The sequence below is a fragment of the Macaca nemestrina genome, chromosome 1 (genome assembly GCF_043159975.1).
Source record: "Macaca nemestrina isolate mMacNem1 chromosome 1, mMacNem.hap1, whole genome shotgun sequence".
In the NCBI taxonomy this organism is placed as follows: Eukaryota; Metazoa; Chordata; class Mammalia; order Primates; family Cercopithecidae; genus Macaca; species Macaca nemestrina.
The window spans coordinates 180,870,206-180,889,980 of NC_092125.1; the positions used below are offsets into that span (position 1 = coordinate 180,870,206).

At 43.9% G+C, this 19,775-nt stretch overlaps 1 protein-coding gene and 1 pseudogene across 1 annotated transcript in view; both read right to left on the reverse strand.

The window, feature by feature from the left end:
* LOC105495060 (zyg-11 family member B, cell cycle regulator) overlaps nucleotides 1-19,775 on the reverse strand; it is a 104,530-nt gene that overhangs the window by 61,284 nt on the left and 23,471 nt on the right. Inside the window, exon 2 of the mRNA XM_011764225.3 lies at nucleotides 13,249-13,414. Within this exon, the coding sequence (XP_011762527.1) occupies nucleotides 13,249-13,414 (166 nt within the window). The remainder of the gene's footprint in view (nucleotides 1-13,248; nucleotides 13,415-19,775) is intronic.
* On the reverse strand, nucleotides 15,392-15,545 carry LOC112429110 (U2 spliceosomal RNA; annotated as a pseudogene).

Genomic DNA, 19,775 nt, shown 5'->3' on the forward strand with positions numbered 1-19,775 from the left:
TTCTGGTCATATATCCCAGATCTAAAGTTGAAGGAGCCAGCAGCCTGGAAACGTCAATGGGCACAGACAAAAAAGCTCCCCCAAAATCTACTCACTCTAGCCAATGTACCAGGAAAGGAGCAACTAGTAAGACAGCAAACAGCTAGTAGATAGTAACTGCTCTACCTCAGCCAAACATGACAGAAAAAACTGCGGCCCCACCCATGCCAGCAAGTGCCAATAGGGGCCTAGATTTCTACCCCTGCCAGGCTATAATTACTTCCCCCAATCTGCCCACAGGGGAGGTGTTAGAGAAGTCTGAGTAGAGACCAAGGATTTTTATTCCTGCTGGGTGGTAAGAACTATCCCCCACCATGATGTCAGTAGATACCATATGTGAAGCAAGCAGTGATGAAGTTCTCTATAGGAAGTCTAGTGGAAAGTCAGGACTTCCACAACTGCCCAACATTAATGAGGCCACCTCCTCCCAACATGGTGTCAGTAGAGGCCAACTGGGAAGCAGAAATGACATACCCATACGCCTTTCAGCTAGGGAAGTTATCAATAGAGTCCTAGTGGAGAGTCAGAATTCCAACCTCTGCATAGCCCTGCACCTTGGGTGTCAAGAGAAGCTAAGTGGGGAACCAGAAAGAACTTTTTTTTTTTTTTTTTTGAGACGGAGTCTTGCCCTGTGACCCAGGCTGGAGTGCAATGGCACTGATCTTGGCTCACTGCAACCTCCGCCCCCTGAGTTCAGACGATTCTCCTGCCTCAGCCTCCTGAGTAGCTGGGATTACAGGCACCCACAACCACACCCAGCTAATTTTTTGTATTTTTAGTAGACACTGGATTTCACCATGTTGGCCAGGATGGTCTCGATCTCCTGACTTTGTGATCCACACCCCCCTTGGCCTCCCAAAGTGCTGGGATTACAGGTATGAGCCACCATGCCCGGCCCAGAAAGAACATTAACCCTAATCTGGCTGGGCATGGTAGTTCATGTCTGTAATCCCAGCACTTTGGGAGGCTAAGGCGGGCAGATCACGAGGTCAGGAGATCGAGACCATCTCAGCCAACGTGGTGAAACACCATCTCTACTAAAACACAAAAAATTAGCCAGGCCTGGTGGTACGTGCCTTGTAATCCCAGCTACTTGGGAGGCTAAGGCAGGGAAATCACTTGATCCCAGGAGACGGAGGTTGCAGTGAGCTGAGATCGTGCTACTGCACTCCAGCCTGGCGACAGAGCAAGACTCCGTCTCAAACAAAAAATTAGCCAGGCATGGTGGTGCACACCTGTAATCTCAGCTACTATGGGGACTGAGGCAGGAGAATGGCATGAACCTGGAGGCGGAGGTTGCGATGAGCCCAGATTGCACCATTGCACTCCAGCCTGGGCAACAAGAACAAAACTCCATCTCAAACATAACATAACGTAACATAACATAACATAAAATAAAATAACATAAACTAACAACAAAATATAAAATACAATAACATAAAATAACATACAATAACAACAAAATAACAAAATAACATAAAATAACACAAGAAAATAAAATAACAAAATAAAATAACATAAAATAACATACAACATAAAATAACAAAGTAAAATAAAATAAAAATAACATAAAATAAAATAACATAACATAAAATAAATAAAATAATCTTTTTTTTTTTGAGATGGAGTCTAGCTCTGTCGCCCAAGCTGGAGTACAGTGGCAGATCTCAGTCCACTGCAAGCTCCGCCTCCTGGGTTTACCCCATTCTCCTGCCTCAGCCTCCCGAGCAGCTGGGACTACAGGCACACACTGCCACGCCCGGCTAATTTTTTGTATTTTTAGTAGAGACGGGATTTCGCCATGTTAGCCAGGATGGTCTCGATCTCCTGACCTCGTGATCTGCCTGCCTCGGCCTCCCAAAGTGCTGAGATTACAGGCGTGAGCCACCATGCCAGGCCTACAATTTTTTTTTTTTTTTTTTTTTGAGACGGAGTCTCGCTCTGTCGCCCAGGCTGAAGTGCAGTGGCGGGATCTTGGCTCACTGCAAGCTCCGCCTCCCAGGTTCACGCCATTCTCCTGCCTCAGCCTCCCGAGTAGCTGAGACTACAGGCGCCCGCCACCACGCCAGGCTAATTTTTTGTATTTTTAGTAGAGACGGGGTTTCACCGAGTTAGCCAGGATGGTCTCGATCTCCTTTGTGATCCACTCACCTCGGCCTCCCAAAGTGCTGGGATTACAGGCTTGAGCCACTGCGCCCGGCCTATAAAATTTTTTAAAAAGAACATTAACCCCAATCTGGCAGTAACAAAGCAGTGCTCCTGCCTTCCACTGCTGGAGTGACGTCAGAGATTCAAACTAAAACAGAAAAGTCTCATATCACCTAAAATGTCCTAGTTTCAAAAAAAAATTACTCTGAATCATATTAAGAACCAGTAAGGCTTCAAACTGAAAAAGAGATAATCAATATATGCCAACAGTAAGGTAACAGAAATGTTAAAATTATTTGACAACGATTTTAAAGGAGCCATAATAAAATGCAATTAAATTTTCAAAAGTAAACAAAAATGCTTGAAAAAAATGAGTAACAGGCCAGGTGCAGTGGCACTCTGGGAGGCCAAGGCAGGCGGACCATGAGGTCAGGAGTTCGAGACCAGCCTGACCAACATGGTGAAACCCCATTTCTACTAAAAATACAAAAATTAGCTGGGCATGGTGGCACATGCCTGTAGTCCCAGCTACTTGGGAGGCTGAGGCAAAAGAATGACTTGAACCTGGGAGGCGAGCATTGCAGTGAGCCGAGATCCGCCACTGCACTCCAGCCTAGGTGACAGAGCAAGATTCTCCGTCTCAAAAAAAAAAAAAAATTAGTAAGAAAAAAAATGAATAACAGAAAATCTCAGCAAGGCAAGAGAAGATACAAAGAAGAATCAAATAGAAATTTTAGAAGTGGGCCGGGCGCGGTGGCTCACGCCTGTAATCCCAGCACTTTCGGAGGCCAAGGCGGGCGGATCACGAGGTTAGGAGATTGAGACCATCCTGGCTAACACAGTGAAACTCCGTCTCTACTAAAAATACAAAAAATTAGCCGGGCATGGTAGCGGGTGCCTGTAGTCCCAGCTACTCGGGAGGCTGAGGCAGAAGAATGGCATGAACCCGGGAGGCGGAGCTTGCAGTGAGCCGAGATTGCGCCACTGCACTCCAGTCTGGGCCACAGAGGGAGACTCCATCTCAAAAAAAAAAAGAAATTTTAGAAGTGAAAAATACAATAATGCTTGGGGTCAACAGTAAAATAGAGAGCAGAGAAAAAAGATCAGTGAACTAGAAGATAAAACAATATAAATTACCTAATTTAAATAACAAGAACAGAATGGGAAGAAAACCGAAACCAAAAACCTAAAGCTATATTTGCATCACTGGAATATCTCAAGGACAGGAGAAAGAGAGTGGGGTTGAAAAAGTACTTAAAGAAATAATGAGCAGGCACAGTGGCTCATGCTTACAATCCCAGTACTCTGGGAGGATGAGACAAGAGGCCAGGAGTTTGAGACCAGCCTGGGCAACATTGCAAGACTCCATCCCAACAACAAAAAATTTCAATCGGTCAGGCATGGTAGTGCATACCCGTAGTCCTAGCTACCCAGGAGGCTGAGGTGGAAAGATCGCTTGAGCCCAGGAGTTTGAGATTATAGCGAGCTATGATTGCACTCCACCTTGAAGGAAAGAGTAAGACCCTGACTGCGGGGTAAAAAAAAAAAAAAAACTGAGTATGGTGGCTCATTCCTGTAATTGGGAGGCTGAGGTGGGAGGATTGTTTTGAGCCCAGGGGTTCAAGACCAGCCTGCACAACACAGAAAGACATCATCTCTATTACAAATTTTTTAAAATTAGTCAGATGGTGGCATGCACCTGTGGTCTCAGCTACTCAGGAGGCTGAGGCAGGAGGATTGCTTGAGTCCAGGAGTTTAAGGCTGCAGTGAGCTATGATCATGCCACTACACTCCAGCCTGGGAAATAGAATGAGACCTTGTCTCAAAAAATAAATTTTTTAATAAAAAAAAAAAAAAAGATAGGCTGGCCGGGCGCGGTGGCTCAAGCCTGTAATCCCAGCACTTTGGGAGGCCGAGACGGGCGGATCACGAGGTCAGGAGATCGAGACCATCCTGGCGAACACCGTGAAACCCCGTCTCTACTAAAAAATACAAAAAACTAGCCGGGCGAGGTGGCAGGCGCCTGTAGTCCCAGCTACTCGGGAGGCTGAGGCAGGAGAATGGCGTAAACCTGGGAGGCGGAGCTTGCAGTGAGCTGAGATCCGGCCACTGCACTCCAGCCCGGGCTACAGAGCGAGACTCCGTCTCAAAAAAAAAAAAAAAAAGATAGGCTGGGTACAGTGGATCACGCCTAGAATCCTAGCACTTTGGGAGGCCAAGGCAGGAGGACTCCTTGAGGCCAGGGGTTCAAGACCAACCTGGCCAACATAGTGCAACTCCATCTCTATTTTAAAAAAAAAAAAAAAAAGATCACTCAGAAAAATTGGAAGCAGTGGTTTGCATGGAGTTAAGGGAATTTTATGACGGATGGCTTCAATTTTCTTACCAAGATAAATGGTGGAAAGTCTGAGAAGAGCAAAGAACATCTGAAGCTACTGTTAGGAACACTAGTTAACTGGGGAAATACTCCAGAATTCCTGGGCAGTGCCGAGGGGCCCACCTTTCTATTACTGACTTGCCTCCTTGTCATTCAGGTCTCAGTCTAGTATTACCACCTTAGAAGCTCCGATCATCCAAGTTAACACCTCCCTTCCTTTATTACTCTTCTTAAGAGAACAATGTTCTTTCTCTCTCAGAGAATCTGGCACAAGCTGTAATTCTATATGTTTACTTCCTAACTGTGTCTCCCACTGAACTAAATGCTCCACGAAAGCAAGATTCATGTTGTGTTCATTGTCTTATTTAAATATTCACAGTAATCCCTGTGAGGGAGTTATAATTATCAACATTTTACAGATGAGGAATCTTAGACTTGCAGAGTCACTTGTCCAGGGTCAAATAGCAAATTAATGTTGGAACCAGGAATCAGACCTAGGGCTGATTTCTAGATCTCATGCTCTTTTCTTATTTTAAAAATATCTTGGCTGGGCACAGTAAATCACACCTATAATCCCAGCACTTTGAAAGGCTGAGGCAGGTGGATCACCTGAGGTCATGAGTTTGAGACCAGCCTGGTCAACATGGTGAAACCCTGTCTCTACTAAAAATACAAAAAAAAAAAAAAAAATTATCCAGGCATGGTGGTGCATGCCTGTAATTCCAGTTACTCAGGAGGCTGAGGCAGGAGAATCACTTGAACCTGGGAGGTGGAGGTTGCAGTAAGCCAAAATAGTGCCACTGTACTCTAGCCTAGCAACAGAGCAAGACTCCATCCCCAAAATAATAATAAAAAAAAGAATCAACATGCTCTAAATGATAACTCAAGGGCTTCTTTCAAGGAGTAAAATACAGATGCATAAATACAAGGATTGTGCCCCAGCATTTTTTCTTTCTTTCTGATTTAGGACAGACAGTTGAAGTGACCAGCAATGTGATCTACAAGTAAGTGGGGTGCTAGTCTGGGAGTGTAAGCTTTCAGTCACCTAGAAAGTCTATTTGGCTAGTCAAGGAAGCAATTCATAATGTTTCAGATTTTCAGTTTTATCCCAAACCAGAAGGCTGAATATGTCAAGATTTATAAATTTAGATTATATTGACAGTATGACACAGAAACATTATCATTAGATGGCAAAATTCTCACTCTGATTTCTAGCTCTTATGCCCACCTTTCCTGGAAAATTTTTAGCATGCAGACACAGATACAATGAGAAAAGACCATGACAAGAGAATCACAGACCCCGATAAGTAAAACTCTAGCACCAGATTTATTTTAATTAAGACTGCTACTGGCTGAGCACGGTGGTTCAAAACTGTAATCCTAGTACTTTGGGTGGCTAAGGCAGGAGAATTGCTTGAGCCCAGCAGTTTGAGACCATCCTGGACAACGTAGTGAGACTCTGTCTCTACAAAAAAAATTTAAAAGTAGCCAAGATTACACCACAGCACTCCAGCCTGGGTAACAAAGCGAGACCCTGTCTCTTAAAATAAAAAATAATTATTAAAAAAACTGCTTTTATACCTATTACTTAAAGCAATCTACAGATTCAATGCAATTCCTATCAATATACCAATGACATTCTTCCCAGAAATAGAAAAAATATCTAAAAATCTGTACGGAACCACAAAAGACCCTGAATAACCCAAGCAATCCTGTGCAAAAGGAATAAACCTACAGGCATCATACTACCAGACTTCAAAATATAATATAAAGCTATAGTAACCAAAACAGCAAAGTACCAACATAAAAATAAACACATAGACCATACAGAAACAGAAGAGGAACCCTAGAAATTAATTCACATATCTATGATCAACTGATTTTTGACAAAGGCACCAATGACACTGACTGGGAAAAGAATAGTCTGTTCAATAAATGGTGCTGGGAAGGCTGGATATCCACAGGCAAAAGAATGAAATAGACCCCCCAGTCTCTCATCTTTACAAAAACCAACTCAAAATGAATCAGACTTAAATGTAAGACCCAAAACTATAAAACTACTAGAAGAAAATACAGCAGAGGGCCAGGCACAGTGGCTCACACCTGTAATCCCAGCACTTTGGGAGGCCAAGGTGGGCAGATCACCTGAGGTCAGGAGTTCAAGATCAGCCTGACCAACATGGTGAAACCCTGTCTCTACTAAAAATACAAAAATTAGCTGGACGTGGTGGAGAGCACCTGTAACTCCCAGCTACTTGGGAGGCTGAGGCAGGAGAATCGCTTGAACCTGGGAGGCGGAGGCTGTAGTGAGCTGAGATGGTGCCACCGCACGCCAGCCTGGGTGATAAGAGCAAAACTCGTCTCAAAAAAACAAACAAATGAAAAAAATAAAATATAGTGGAAACATTTCAGGACATTTATCTGAGAAGATTTTATGAACAAGACCTCAAAAGCACAGGCCAGGCATGGTGGCTCATGCCTGTAATTCTAGCACTTTGGGAGGCCAAGGCAGGAGGATCACTTGAGTTCAAGAGTTCAAGACCAGCTTGGGAACCATGGTAAGACCCTGCTTCTACAAAAAATTTAAAAAATTACCTGGGCATGGTGGTACATGCCTATAGTCTCAGCTAATTGGGAGGCTGAAGCAGGAGGATTGCTTGAGCCTGGGGGGTTAAGGCTGCAGTGCGCCATGATCACACTACTGTACTCCAGCCTGCGTAACAGAGTGAGACCCTGTCAAAAAAAAAAAAAAAAAAAAAAAAAGCACAGGCAACAAAAACAAACATAGACAAATGGGATTATATCAAGCTAAAAGCTTCTGCACAGCACAGCAAAGGAAACAATCAACAGAGTGGAAAGACAACCTATAGAATGGGAGAAAATATATGTCGACTATCTCACAGGGGATTAATATCCAGAATATATAAGAAACTCAAACATCTCAACAGAAAAATAAACAATCCAATTTAAAAGTGGGCAAATGACCTGAATAGATATTTGTCAAAAGAAGACATACAAATGGCCAACAAATATATAAAGAAATGCTCAACATCACTAATCATCAAGGAAATGCAAATCAAAATGACAATGAGGTATTATATCACCTCAGGATGGCTATTAACAAAAGACAAAAAATAACAAATACTGGATGTAGAAAAGAGAACTCTTATACATTGTTGGTGGAGATGTAAACTAGTACAGCCTCTATGGAAAGCAGTATGAAGTTTCCTCAAAAAACTACAAATAGAACTACCATATCCAGCAATCCCACTACTTGACATTTATTCAAAGGAAAGGAAATCAGAATATCAAAGAGACATCTGTACCCCCGTGTTTACTGCAGCACTATTCACAATAGCAAGATGCAGAATCAATCTATGTGTCCAATAACAGATGAATGAAGAACATGTGGTGTATATACATAATGGAATACCATACAGCCATCAAAAAGAATGAAATCCTTTCATTCACAGTAACATGGATGGAACTGGAGGACATTATGTTAAGTGAAATAAGCCAGGAGCATAAAGTTAAACATGGCATGTTCTCACTCATATGTGAAAGCTAAAAACAGTGATCTCACAGAAGTAAAAGTAGAACAGGTTAGTAGAGGCTGGCGACTTGTAGAGGGAAGAGGAGGACAGGCAGAAATTGATTAAAGGATACATAATTACAGCTAGACAGGAGGAGTCAGTTCTAGTGTTCTACACACTGTAGGATGACTACAGTTAACAATAATTCTTAGTTTCAAATAGCTAGAAGGAATGATAGTAAATATTTCCAATACAAATGTTTGAGATGATGAGTATGCTAATTACTCCAATCTTATCACTATACATTATATGTATTGAAGCATCATTACATATCCCATAAATATGTACAATTATTTTATGTCAATTTAAAAATAGGCCAGGGCCAGGCACAGTGGTTCACGCCTGTAATCCCAGCACTTTGGGAGACCAAGGCAGGTGGATCATTTGACGTCAGGAGTTCAAGACCAGCCTGGCCAACATGGTGAAACCCTGTCTCTACTAAAAATACACAAATTAGCTGGGCGTGGTGTCAGGCACCTATAGTCCCAGCTACTTGGGAGGCTGAGCCAGGAGGATCAACTGAACCCAGGAAGCAGAGACTGCAGTGAGTCGAGACTGTACCACTGCATTCCAGCCTGAGCGACAGAGTGAGATTCCATCTCAAAAAAAAAAAGTAGGCCGGGCATGTTGGCTCATGCCTGTAATCTCAGTACTTTGGAAGCCTGAGGCAGGAGGCTAACTTGAGACCAGTAGTTGAAGACCAGCCTGGGGAACATGGCAAGACCCTGTCTCTACAAAAAAATAAAAGAAGAAATAGAAAATTGTTTAACACATGCAAAAAAGACTGCTACTAATATCATTAATCCTTTGAATTGAGTAAATAAGTAAAAAATTTTAAATGTACATGTTAAACATTTTCTAGAATCAATATGCTGTTAGAAACAGTACGATATTACCAGTTTTTTGTTTTTGTTGTTTTGTTTTTTTGTTTTTTTGAGACACTGTCTCACCCTGTCGCCCAGGCTGGAGTGCAATGACGCAATCTTGGCTCACTGCAACCTCCACCTCCGTGTTCAAGCAATTCTCCCTGCCTCAGCCTCCCGAGTAGCTGGGAGCACAGGCACCCGCCACCACACCGGGCTAATTTTTGTATTTTTAGTAGAGACAGGGTTTTGCCGTGTTGGCCAGGCTGGTCTCAAACTCCTGACCTCAGGTGATCTGCTTGCCTTGGTCTCCCAAAGTAATCGGATTACAGGTGTGAGCCACTGCCCTCGGCTGATACTACCAATTTTAAAAGTATCCACAAGGCTGGGAGCGGTGGCTCACTCCTGTAATCCCAGCACTTTGGAAGGACTAGGTGGTAGATCACTTGAGGTCAGTTCAGGACCAGCCTAGCAAACATGGTGAAATCCCATCTCTACTAAAAAAAAAATACAAAAATTAGCCAGGTGTAGTGGCATATGCCTGTAACCCCAGCTACTCCGGAGGCTGAGGCACGAGAACTGCTTGAACCTGGGAAGCAGAGGTTGCAGTGAGCCGAGATTGTGCCACTGCACTCCAGCCTGGGTGACAGAGCGAGACTCTGTCTCAAGAAAAAAGTAATAACAGTAATAAATAAAAAATAAAAGTATCAATCGAACAACTGTTTTCTCAGTATGAATATTTTCAAACACAAAGAAAAATGTATAAAGCAACTTTTACAAATTGAGACAAGAACTGGCAACATGTTCTTTTGCATATTCTCAGTAGTATCAAATCTTGACTAAAGATAGATACGATTTGTATAAAGAGATTAAATAATTCAGAACCCTTCTTGATGAATAAAACAGGTAATCACACTGGGGTGAACACAATTAGGGGCAACAAGTTATTTTTCTGACCCTCAGTTTCCTTATCTGAAGGCAGTTTGAAAAGAAGAGATAGAAAATACATTTCAAGTGTGTAGCCTCTCCAAGACATTACTCTGAGGACAAATATTTAGTTAGACTTGCTTAAAACCCACTCCTATTATCTTATTCATATAAAGCATTTGCTATAGTGCCTGACATATAATAATAAGCATTCAATAAATGTTAGCTACTACTATTAGCTATCAGTAGTTACATTTCCAAAGGATAACTGAATCTGGCAAAGTTAAGGCCTTAGCATTTGTTCTTTTGATTTACAAGATGAGTTTTCTTTTTTAAATCTAACATACTGAGCACTGGCCGGATGCGGTGGCTCATGCCTATAATCCCAGCACTTTGGAAGTCCGAGGCAGGTGGATCACTGGAGGTCAGGAGTTTAAGATCAACCTGGCCAACATGGTGAAACCCTGTCTCTACTAAAAATACAAAAATTAGCTGGGTGTGGTGGTAGGTGCCTGTAGTACCAGCTACTCAGAAGGTTGAGGCAGGAGAATCGCTTGAACTCAGGGGGTGGAGGCTGCAGTGAGCTAAGATTGCACCACTGCACTCCAGCCTGGGCGACACAGCGAGACTCAATCTCAAAAAAATAAATAAATAATAATAATAATATACTAAGCGTAATCATTAAGTTGAGATTAGAAAGAAATGCTAGCACTGGCACAATCTCTTAAACGGTTGTACAGCTGTGTAAGGGACTTTTAACTTTAACATATATAATACAAAAATTTACCCTAGTTATTATGACAGGTTGGAAGAATTCAGAGAGACTGCAGGCATGAGGAACTTCGTGAAAAACAAGGAATGTAGAGGTCTTCTTCTTTCCTAAATTATCCCAAAATGCCTCAGTTACAGCCTCATTTCATCCTACTCTTCCTTGGAACACATTATTGGCACTTATACTTAATAGTTTTATACATACAAAGTCACAGCAAAAGTATAAACCACTATCTGGCATCCAGGAGCAGGGATACCTCCAATACAGGTGTAGGAAGGCTGTGTGGCACAGTGGGATGAGCATATATTTAAAGTTGGACAGACTTGCACATGAATTAGGACTCCACTATTTACTTGCAGTTTGACCCTCAGCAAGTTACTTCTCAACCTCAGTTTATCTGTATGTAAATGGGGATGATAATAGCTACCTTATAGAGTTTTTGCGAAAATTCCATGAAAATGTATGTAAAATGCCTGGCACATAGGCATTCAATAAATGACAGCTATTATTATTGCCAAATTTTTATTCTATTCTATAGCTGTGGACAAATCATATTCCATACTTGTGAATTTACCAACTGTAAAGATATAAAGGTGTATCTTAGCTTTTTGTTTGTTTGTTTGGTTTTTGGTTTTTTTGTTTGTTTGAGACAGAGTCTCGCTCTGTCGCCCAGGCTGGAGTGCGGTGGCACAATCTCTGCTCACTGCAACCTCCACCTCCTGGGTTCAAGCGATTCTCCTGTCTCACCCTCCCGAGTAGCTGGGACTATAGGTGTGCACCACCACACCTGGCTAGTTTTTGTATTTTCAGTAGAGACGGGGTTTCACCATGTTGGTCAGGCTGGTCTCGAACTCCTGACCTCGTGATCCGCCCACCTCGGCCTCCCAAAGTGCTGGGATTACAGATGTGAGCCACCGCGCCCAGCCAAGGTATATCTCTTTCAAATCAAAACTTGAAGTAACAAAAATACTCCATACATAAGCAAAACTACACAGATAAGAACTTCTCAATTGATTTTCAGAATTGGTTTTTGAAAATCAAAGTACTGGTGGCCGGGCGCGGTGGCTCAAGCCTGTAATCCCAGCACTGTGGGAGGCCAAGATGGGCGGATCACGAGGTCAGGAGATCGAGACCATCCTGGCTAACACGGTGAAACCCCGTCTCTACTAAAAAATACAAAAAACTAGCCAGGCGCGGTGGCGGGCGCCTGTAGTCCCAGCTACTCAGGAGGCTGAGGCAGGAGAATGGCGTGAACCCGGGAGGCGGAGCTTGCAGTGAGCTGAGATCCGGCCACTGCACTCCAGCCTGGGCGGCAGAGCGAGACTCCGTCTCAAAAAAAAAAAAAAAAAAATACTAAATTGGCTGTGATTTCCCATCTCAAAGGTCAAAATCAGAAATTAGTTTTTCCATAACAGTAATAATCCTCCCACTGTCAAAAGAAGATACAAGGGTTTTTTTGTGTTTGTTTGTTTTGAGACAGAGTCTCGTTCTGTCACCCCAACTGGAATGCGGTGGTACGATCTTGGCTCACTGCAACCTCTGCCTCCTGGGTTCAAGTGATTCTCCTGTCTCAGCCTCCCAAGTAGCTGGGATTATAGGCATGTATTGCCACATCCAGCTAATTTTTGTATTTTAGTAGAGATGGGGTTTCACCATCTTGGCCAGGCTGGTCTCGAACTCCTGACCTCAGGTGATCCACCTGCCTCGGCCTCCCAAAGTGCTGGGATTACAGGCATGAGCCATCACACCCGGCCCGAGGTAAGATATTTTATACTGGCAAACCTCTAAATGGATACAAGTTATAGGAGTTATTTCTGACATGACTTCTCAGCTGTGCATGGTGGCTCATGCCTATAATCCCAGTACTTTGGGAGGCCAAGGATGGAAGATTACTTGAGGCAGGGAGTTTGAGGCCAGCCTTGGCAACAGAGTGAGACCTTATCCCTACAAAAATAAAAATAAAAAGATTAGCCAAGCTGTAGTCCCAGCTACTCAGGAGGCTGAATCAGATCACATAAACCCAGGAGCTTTGTGCCACTGCACTCCAGCCTGGGCAACAGAACAAGACCGTTTCTTAAAAAATTAAAAAAAAAAAAAGACGTTTCAAAGTCAAAAAAAAAAAGGTTTGCCACATTAGAAATGAAAAACATTGAAATTAGCCAGGCGTGGTGGCACAAGCCTGTGCTCCCAGCTACACGGGAGGCTGAGCTGGGAGGATCACTTGGGCCCAGGAGGTTGAGGCTGCAGTGAGTCATGTTTGCACCACTGCACTCCAGCCTGGGTAACAGAGTGAGACCCTGTCAAGGAAAAAAAAAAAAAAAAAAAAAATGTTTATTCTAAATTACACAGTAAGAGTGTATTTTTATTTTTACCTAAAAATAAAAATAAATGAATTCACAGTCCTGGAATCAGGCTCACGTGGCCTTCTTGGTTATTTCTAAGAAAATAATTAAATGGCTACTGTAGCACTTCAAAATCCAATCCAATTAACAGCACATAATTTTTGTTTCCTCTGTTTATTTTTTTTACCATGAAAAGCCATGGTCCGAAGCAGTCGATCAGCCACCTCCTGTGGGAATACTCCAGGTTCCTGCAGACACAATGTTCCATCTTGTCTGGCTGAACAGAACTTCTCAAGGTGAGTAGTCAAGAAATTCAAGCAGATATCAAGTAGGGAATAGGGAGATGCCTCCTCCTTGGAGCCCAGGGAAAAATATAAAGGAAACACAAAAACCAACAAGTTAGTTTCCAGAAAAGCAGAGAACAAAACATTCATTTACTCATTCCACAAGTATTTCTTTAGTGTCTTATCACATGCTAGACACTGTGTAAGGCAGTAGAATACAATCTGTGATCCATGTTCTCAAGAAGCAATAGAAGAGAAACACTGAAACAAACATTTACATACAGTCCCTTTAGTACTAAAATAGAAGACACACTTGGCACTAAGTAAGCACACAGCAGGGGGTTCTAATCAGTCAGGGATGGTGAACGGAAAACCTCAGAGCTTAGGAAGCTCGAACCCAACTAAAGCATCACAATATGCTGTTCAGACATGAGTACGAAGCTGAGAGAGCTGTTTTTTAAAAATAGGGTAGGGCTGAGGTGGGAGGATCACTTGAGGCCAGGAGTTCGAGACCAGCCTGGCCAACGTGGCGAAACCCCATCTCCACTACAAATACAAAAGTTAGCCAGGCATGGTGGTGGATGTCTGTAATTCCAGCTACTCAGGAGGCTGAGGGAGGAGAATCACTTGAACCCGAGAGGCGGAAGCTGCAGTGAGCCGAGGTTATGCCACTGCACTCCAGCCTAGGTGACAGAGTAAGGCTCTGTCTCAAAAAACAAACAAGGGCGGGTGTGGTGGCTCACGCCTATAATCCCAGCACTTTGGAGGCCGAGGCGGGTGGATCACCTGAGGTCAGGAGTTTGAGACCAGATTGACCAACATGGAGAAACCCCGTCTCTACTAAATACTAATACAAAATTAGCCAGGCATGGTGGCACATGCCTGTAATCCCAGTTACTTGGGAGGCTGAGGCAGAAGAATCGCTTAACCTGGGAAGCAGAGGTTGCAGTGAGCCAAGATCACGCCATTGCACTCTAGCCTGGGCAACAAGAGCGAAACTCCATCTCATAAAACAAACAAAAAAGACAAGCTTATCCTAAGATTCATATGGAAATGCAACACTTAGAATAGCCAAAACGATCTTGGAAAAGAAAAACAAAGTTGAAAGACTTTGATTACTATAGTAATCAAAACTGTATGGCACCAGCATAAGGATAGACACACAGATCAATGAACTAGAATTCAGAGTTCAGAAATAAACTCTTACATTCATGGTCAATTGATATTGACAAGAGTGCCAGGATAACTCAATGGGCTTGCTTTTTGGCCAGGAGCGGTGGCTCATACCTGCAATCCCAGCACTTTGGGAGGCCAAGGCAGGCGGATTATGAGGTCAGGAGATGGAGACCATCCTGGTTAACACAGTGAAACCCCATCTCTACTAAAAATACAAAAAAATTAGCCAGGCGTGGTGGCAGATGCCTGTGGTCCCAGCTACTCAGGAGGCTGAAGCCAGATAATGGCATGAATATGGGAGGCGGAGCTTGCAGTGAGCCGAGATCGTGCGACAGAGTGAGACTCCATCTCAAAAAAAAAAAAAAAAGAAAAAAGAAAAAAAAATAGGCTTTTCAACAAAGGATGCTGGGACCACTGGACATCAACATACAAAAGAATAAAGACAGAGTCCTTCACACCATGTAGAAAAATTACCTCAAAATAGATCAAGGTCATAAATATAAGAGCTAAGATTGTTTCTCTTAGAAGAAAACATAGGTGTAAAAAGTTTAGGCTTTAGATTAGTAAAGTTTCTTAGATATGACACCAATGTATATCTATTAAACTTCATCAAAATTAAAAACTTTTGTGCTTCAAAGATCATCATACAGGAAGTGAAAACGGCACAGTGGCTAACACCTGTAATGCCAGAACTTTGAGAGGCTGAGGCAGGAATATTGCTTGAGCCCAGCAGTTTGAGACCAGTCTGAGGAACATGGTGAAACCCCGTCTCCACAAAAGATACAAAAATTACCCGGGTGTGGTGGTGCATGCCTGTAACCCCAGCTACTTGGGAGGCTGAGGCAGGAGAATTGCTTGAACCCACGAGGCGGAGGTTGCAGTGAGCCGAGATCACGCCATTGCACTCCAGCCTGGGTGACAAGAGGGAAACTCCCTCTCAAAAAATAAATAAATAAATAAATGTAAAATAAACTGATAAGAACAGATACTACACTTGATCTTAGCCAAAAGGCCGAGAAGTAGTCAAAGGTAGGCCGGGTGCGGTGGCTCATGCCTGTAATTCCAACACTTTGGGAGGCCAAGGAGGGTGGATCACCTGAGGTCAGGAGTTCGAGACCAGCCTGGCCAACACGGTGAATGCTGTCTCTACTAAAAATACAAAAATTAGCTGGGCGTGGTTGCAGGTGTCTGTAGTCCCAGCTACTTGGGAGGCTGAGGCAGGAGAATTGCTTGAATCCAGGAGGCGAGGGCTGCAGTGAGCCAGGATGGTGCCACTGCACTCCAGCCTGGGCAATAGAGCCAGACCCCATCTCAAAAACACAAATAAATAAATAAATAAAAGGCAAAGGGGCTGGGCACAGTGGCTCACACCTGTAATCCTTGGGAGGCCAAGGCAGGCAGATCACCTAAGGTCAGGAGTTCCAGACCAGCCTGGCCAACATGGTGAAACCTCGTCTCTAGTAAAAATACAAAAAATGGCCAGGCACAGTGGCTCAAGCCTGTAATCCCACCACTTTGGGAGGCCGAGGCAGGTGGATCACCTGAGGTCGGGAGTTTGAGACCAGCCTGACCAACATGCAGAAACCCCGTCTCTACTAAAAATACAAAATTAGCTGGGCATGGTGGTACATGCCTGTAATCCCCGCTACTTGGGAGGCTGAGGCAGGAGAATTGCTTGAATCCAGGAGGCAGAGGCTGCGGTGAGCCGAGATTGCGCCTCTGGCCTGGGCAACAAGAGCAAAACTCTGTCTCCAAAAAAAAAAAAAAAAAAAAAATTAGGCAGGTATGTTGGCAGATGCCTGTAATTTCAGACACTAGGGAGGCTAAGGCAGGAGAATTGCTTGACCCTGGGAGGTGGAGGTTGCAATAAGCCAAGATGGCACCATTGCACTCCAGCCTGGGTGACAGAGTGAGACTCTAAAAAAAAAAAAAAAAAAGGGAGAAAACACTGGAAACCTCATATATTGCTGGTGGAAATGAAAAATGTTGCAGCTGCCTTGGAAAACAGCTTAGAAATTTATTACAAAATTAAACAGAGTTACCAATATGACCCAGGAATTCTACTCCTAAATATATACCCAGAAATAAAAACATGCCCACACAAAATCTTGTATATGAATGTTTACAGAAGCATTGTTCATAACAGTTAAAAAGTGGTCTGAGGTTGGGCACGGTGGCTCACACCTGTAATTCTAGAAGTTTGGGAGGCCGAGGTGGATAGATCATGAGATCAGGCGTTCGAGACCAGCCTGACCAACTTGGTGAAACCCCGTCTCTCCTAAAAATACAAAAATTAGCTGGGTGTGGTGATGCACTTCTGTAATCCCAGCTACTCAGGAGACTGAAGCAAGAGAATCGCTTGAACATGGAAGGCGGAGGTTGCAGTAAGCTGAGATCACGCTGCTGCACTCCAGCCTGGGCGACATAGCGAGACTCTGTCTCCCCTCAAAAAAAAAAAGTGGTCTGAATTGTTTTTACTCACAACACTACTGACACCAAATTTCTGGGCTCTTCCCACGCCAACAACCAGTTCTGACACCAACTGGGTATCCTACAATTCAATTTGATTCTGACACTAACTACCCAGAATTAGCATAGCACTACAGTTTAGGCCACTGCCCCATTGCAGGTGCCAGCCGCAAGTCCCAGGTTTCCACCTGTACTTCTGACCAATGGACTATAAACTGTGGGATTCCAAGATCCCCTGAGGAGGGCCTCACGTTTGATTATCTGCTAATATGACTCACAGAACTCAGGAAGGCACTTCACTTACCATTAACTTCCAGGGAGGGGACAGGGGCTCAAAGTTGTTGATAACCAATGGCCAGTGATTTAATCAATCATGCATATGTAGGCCTCCATAAAACCCCCCAAAAATGGGGTTTGGAAAGTATCCAGGATGCTGCACACACTGAAGTGCTGGGAGGGGGGTGTGCTGGAGAAGGCATGGAAGCTTCAAGCTCCTTCCCCCTAGGTTGCCCTATGTATGTCTTCCATCTGGCTGTTCATCTGTATCCTTCAAAATATCCTTTGTAATAAAGTAAGTAAACTTTTCATGGGTTCTGTGAGCACTCTGGCAAATTATCAAACCCAGGGAGCGAGGTGTAGGAACCTCCAATTTGTAGCCAAGACTGACAGGTGTTGTGGTTAATCCAGAGACCTACTACCTGAATTGGCATCTGAGGGTGGCCGTCTTGTGGAAGTGAGCCGCTCACTTGTGAGGTCTATGCTAACGCTGTTTACCGTCAGAACTGAGGTAAATTTTAGGGCACCCAAATGATGTCTGCTGAAAATAGAATTGCTCTGTATTGGAAAAAAAAAAACACCACAGATCTGATCACAGAAGTGGTCTGTATTGAGAGTACAGTAGGAGAAAACAGTTTCTTTTCTCCTACTATATGGTTTGGTATCAAAAGTATTGAGAGTGGTGTGAATATAAAGGAGTATAAAGAAAGAAAAAATGTTTTTTCCTGTCATATGCCTTGGTCCTTCTGGCAACCAGCCCAGAAAGAAGCTATCTAGGGGCTCCCAGACACCAGTCAACTCATTAGCATACAAAAACTCTTTTCACTCCAGAGCTTCCAAGGGGTTTGGGAGCTAACGTGCAAGAAACAAGGTATGAAAACCAAATTTTTGGGGGGTGTTTTTTTTTGTGTGTTTTTGAGACAGAGTCTTGCTCTGTCACTCAGGCTGGAGTGCAGTGGTAATCTTGGCTCACTGCAAGCTCCACCTCACGGCAGGTTCCAGTGATTCTCCTGCCTCAGCCTCCAGAATAGCTGGGACTACAGGCGAATGCCACCACGCCCGGCTAATTTTTGTATTTTTGGTAGAGACAGGGTTTCACCATGTTGGCCAGGCTTGTCTCAAACTCCTGACCACAAGTGATCTGCCCGCCTCAGCCTCCCAAAGTACTGGGATTACAGGTGTGAGCCACCACACCAGCTTTTTTTTTTTTTTTTTTTTAAACTATAACATAGTAGAAAAAACCCAAATATATTCATCAAAACTGATAAATGGGCAGGGTGGGATGGGGTGGGCATGGTGGCTCACACCTATAATCCCAGTACTTTGGGAGGATCACTTGGGCCCAGAAGTTCAAGACCAGCCTGGGCAACATGATGAAACCCCATCTCTACAAAAAACACAAAAATTAAGGCGGGGCGCAGTGGCTCAAGCCTGTAATCCCAGCACTTTGGGAGGCCGAGACGGGTGGATCACGAGGTCAGGAGATCGAGACCATCCTGGCTAATACGGTGAAACCCCGTCTCTACTAAAAAATACAAAAAACTAGCCGGGCGAGGTGGCGGGCGCCTGTAGTCCCAGCTACTCGGGAGGCTGAGGCAGGAGAATGGCGGGAACCCGGGAGGCGGAGCTTGCAGTGAGCTGAGATCCGGCCACTGCACTCCAGCCGGGGTGACAGAGCGAGACTCCGTCTCAAAAAAAAAAAAACAACAACACAAAAATTAGCTGGGTGTGGTAGCCAGTATCTGTAGTCTTAGTTACTCGCGGGCTGAAGTGGGAGGTTGCAGTGAATCGTGATGGTGTCACTGCATTCCAGCCTGGGTGACAGAGCAAGACTCTATTTCAAAAACAACAAAAACCAGGTGACTGGATAAACAAAATATAGTACAGCCCCACAACGGAATACTACTTAGCAAAACAGGAATGCTGATCAACATAAATGAGCCTTGAAAACATGCTGAGTGGAAGAAGCCAGTCACAAAAAGACCACATACTGTATGATCCCATTTGTATGAACTGTTCAGAAGAGGTAAATCTACAGAGACAGAAAGGAGATTATTGGTTGCTTAGGGTTAGGGGGAGGGTGGGTTAGAAGAAAATGGAAAGTGAATGCTAGTAGGCACAGGGCTTCTTTTTGGAGAGATGAAAATGCTCTAAAATTGATTGTGGCTATAGTTACACCACTCTGCATATATTAAAAACCACTGAACTGGGTACACTTTAATAGGTGAAATGCATGGTACGTGAATTATATCTCAATAAAGCTGTTATTAAAAATACTTGCCAGAGTCTGGCACGGTGGCTCACGCCTGTAATCCCAGCGCTTTGAGAGGCCAAGGCAGGCAGATCACCTGAGGTCAGCGGTTCAAGATCAACCTGACCAACACTGTGAAACTCTGCCTCTACCAAAAATACAAAAATTAGCCAGGCATGGTGGCCCATGCCTGTAATCCCAGCTACTCGGCAGGCCGAGGCAGGAGAATCACTTGAACCTGGGAGGCGCAGGTTGCAG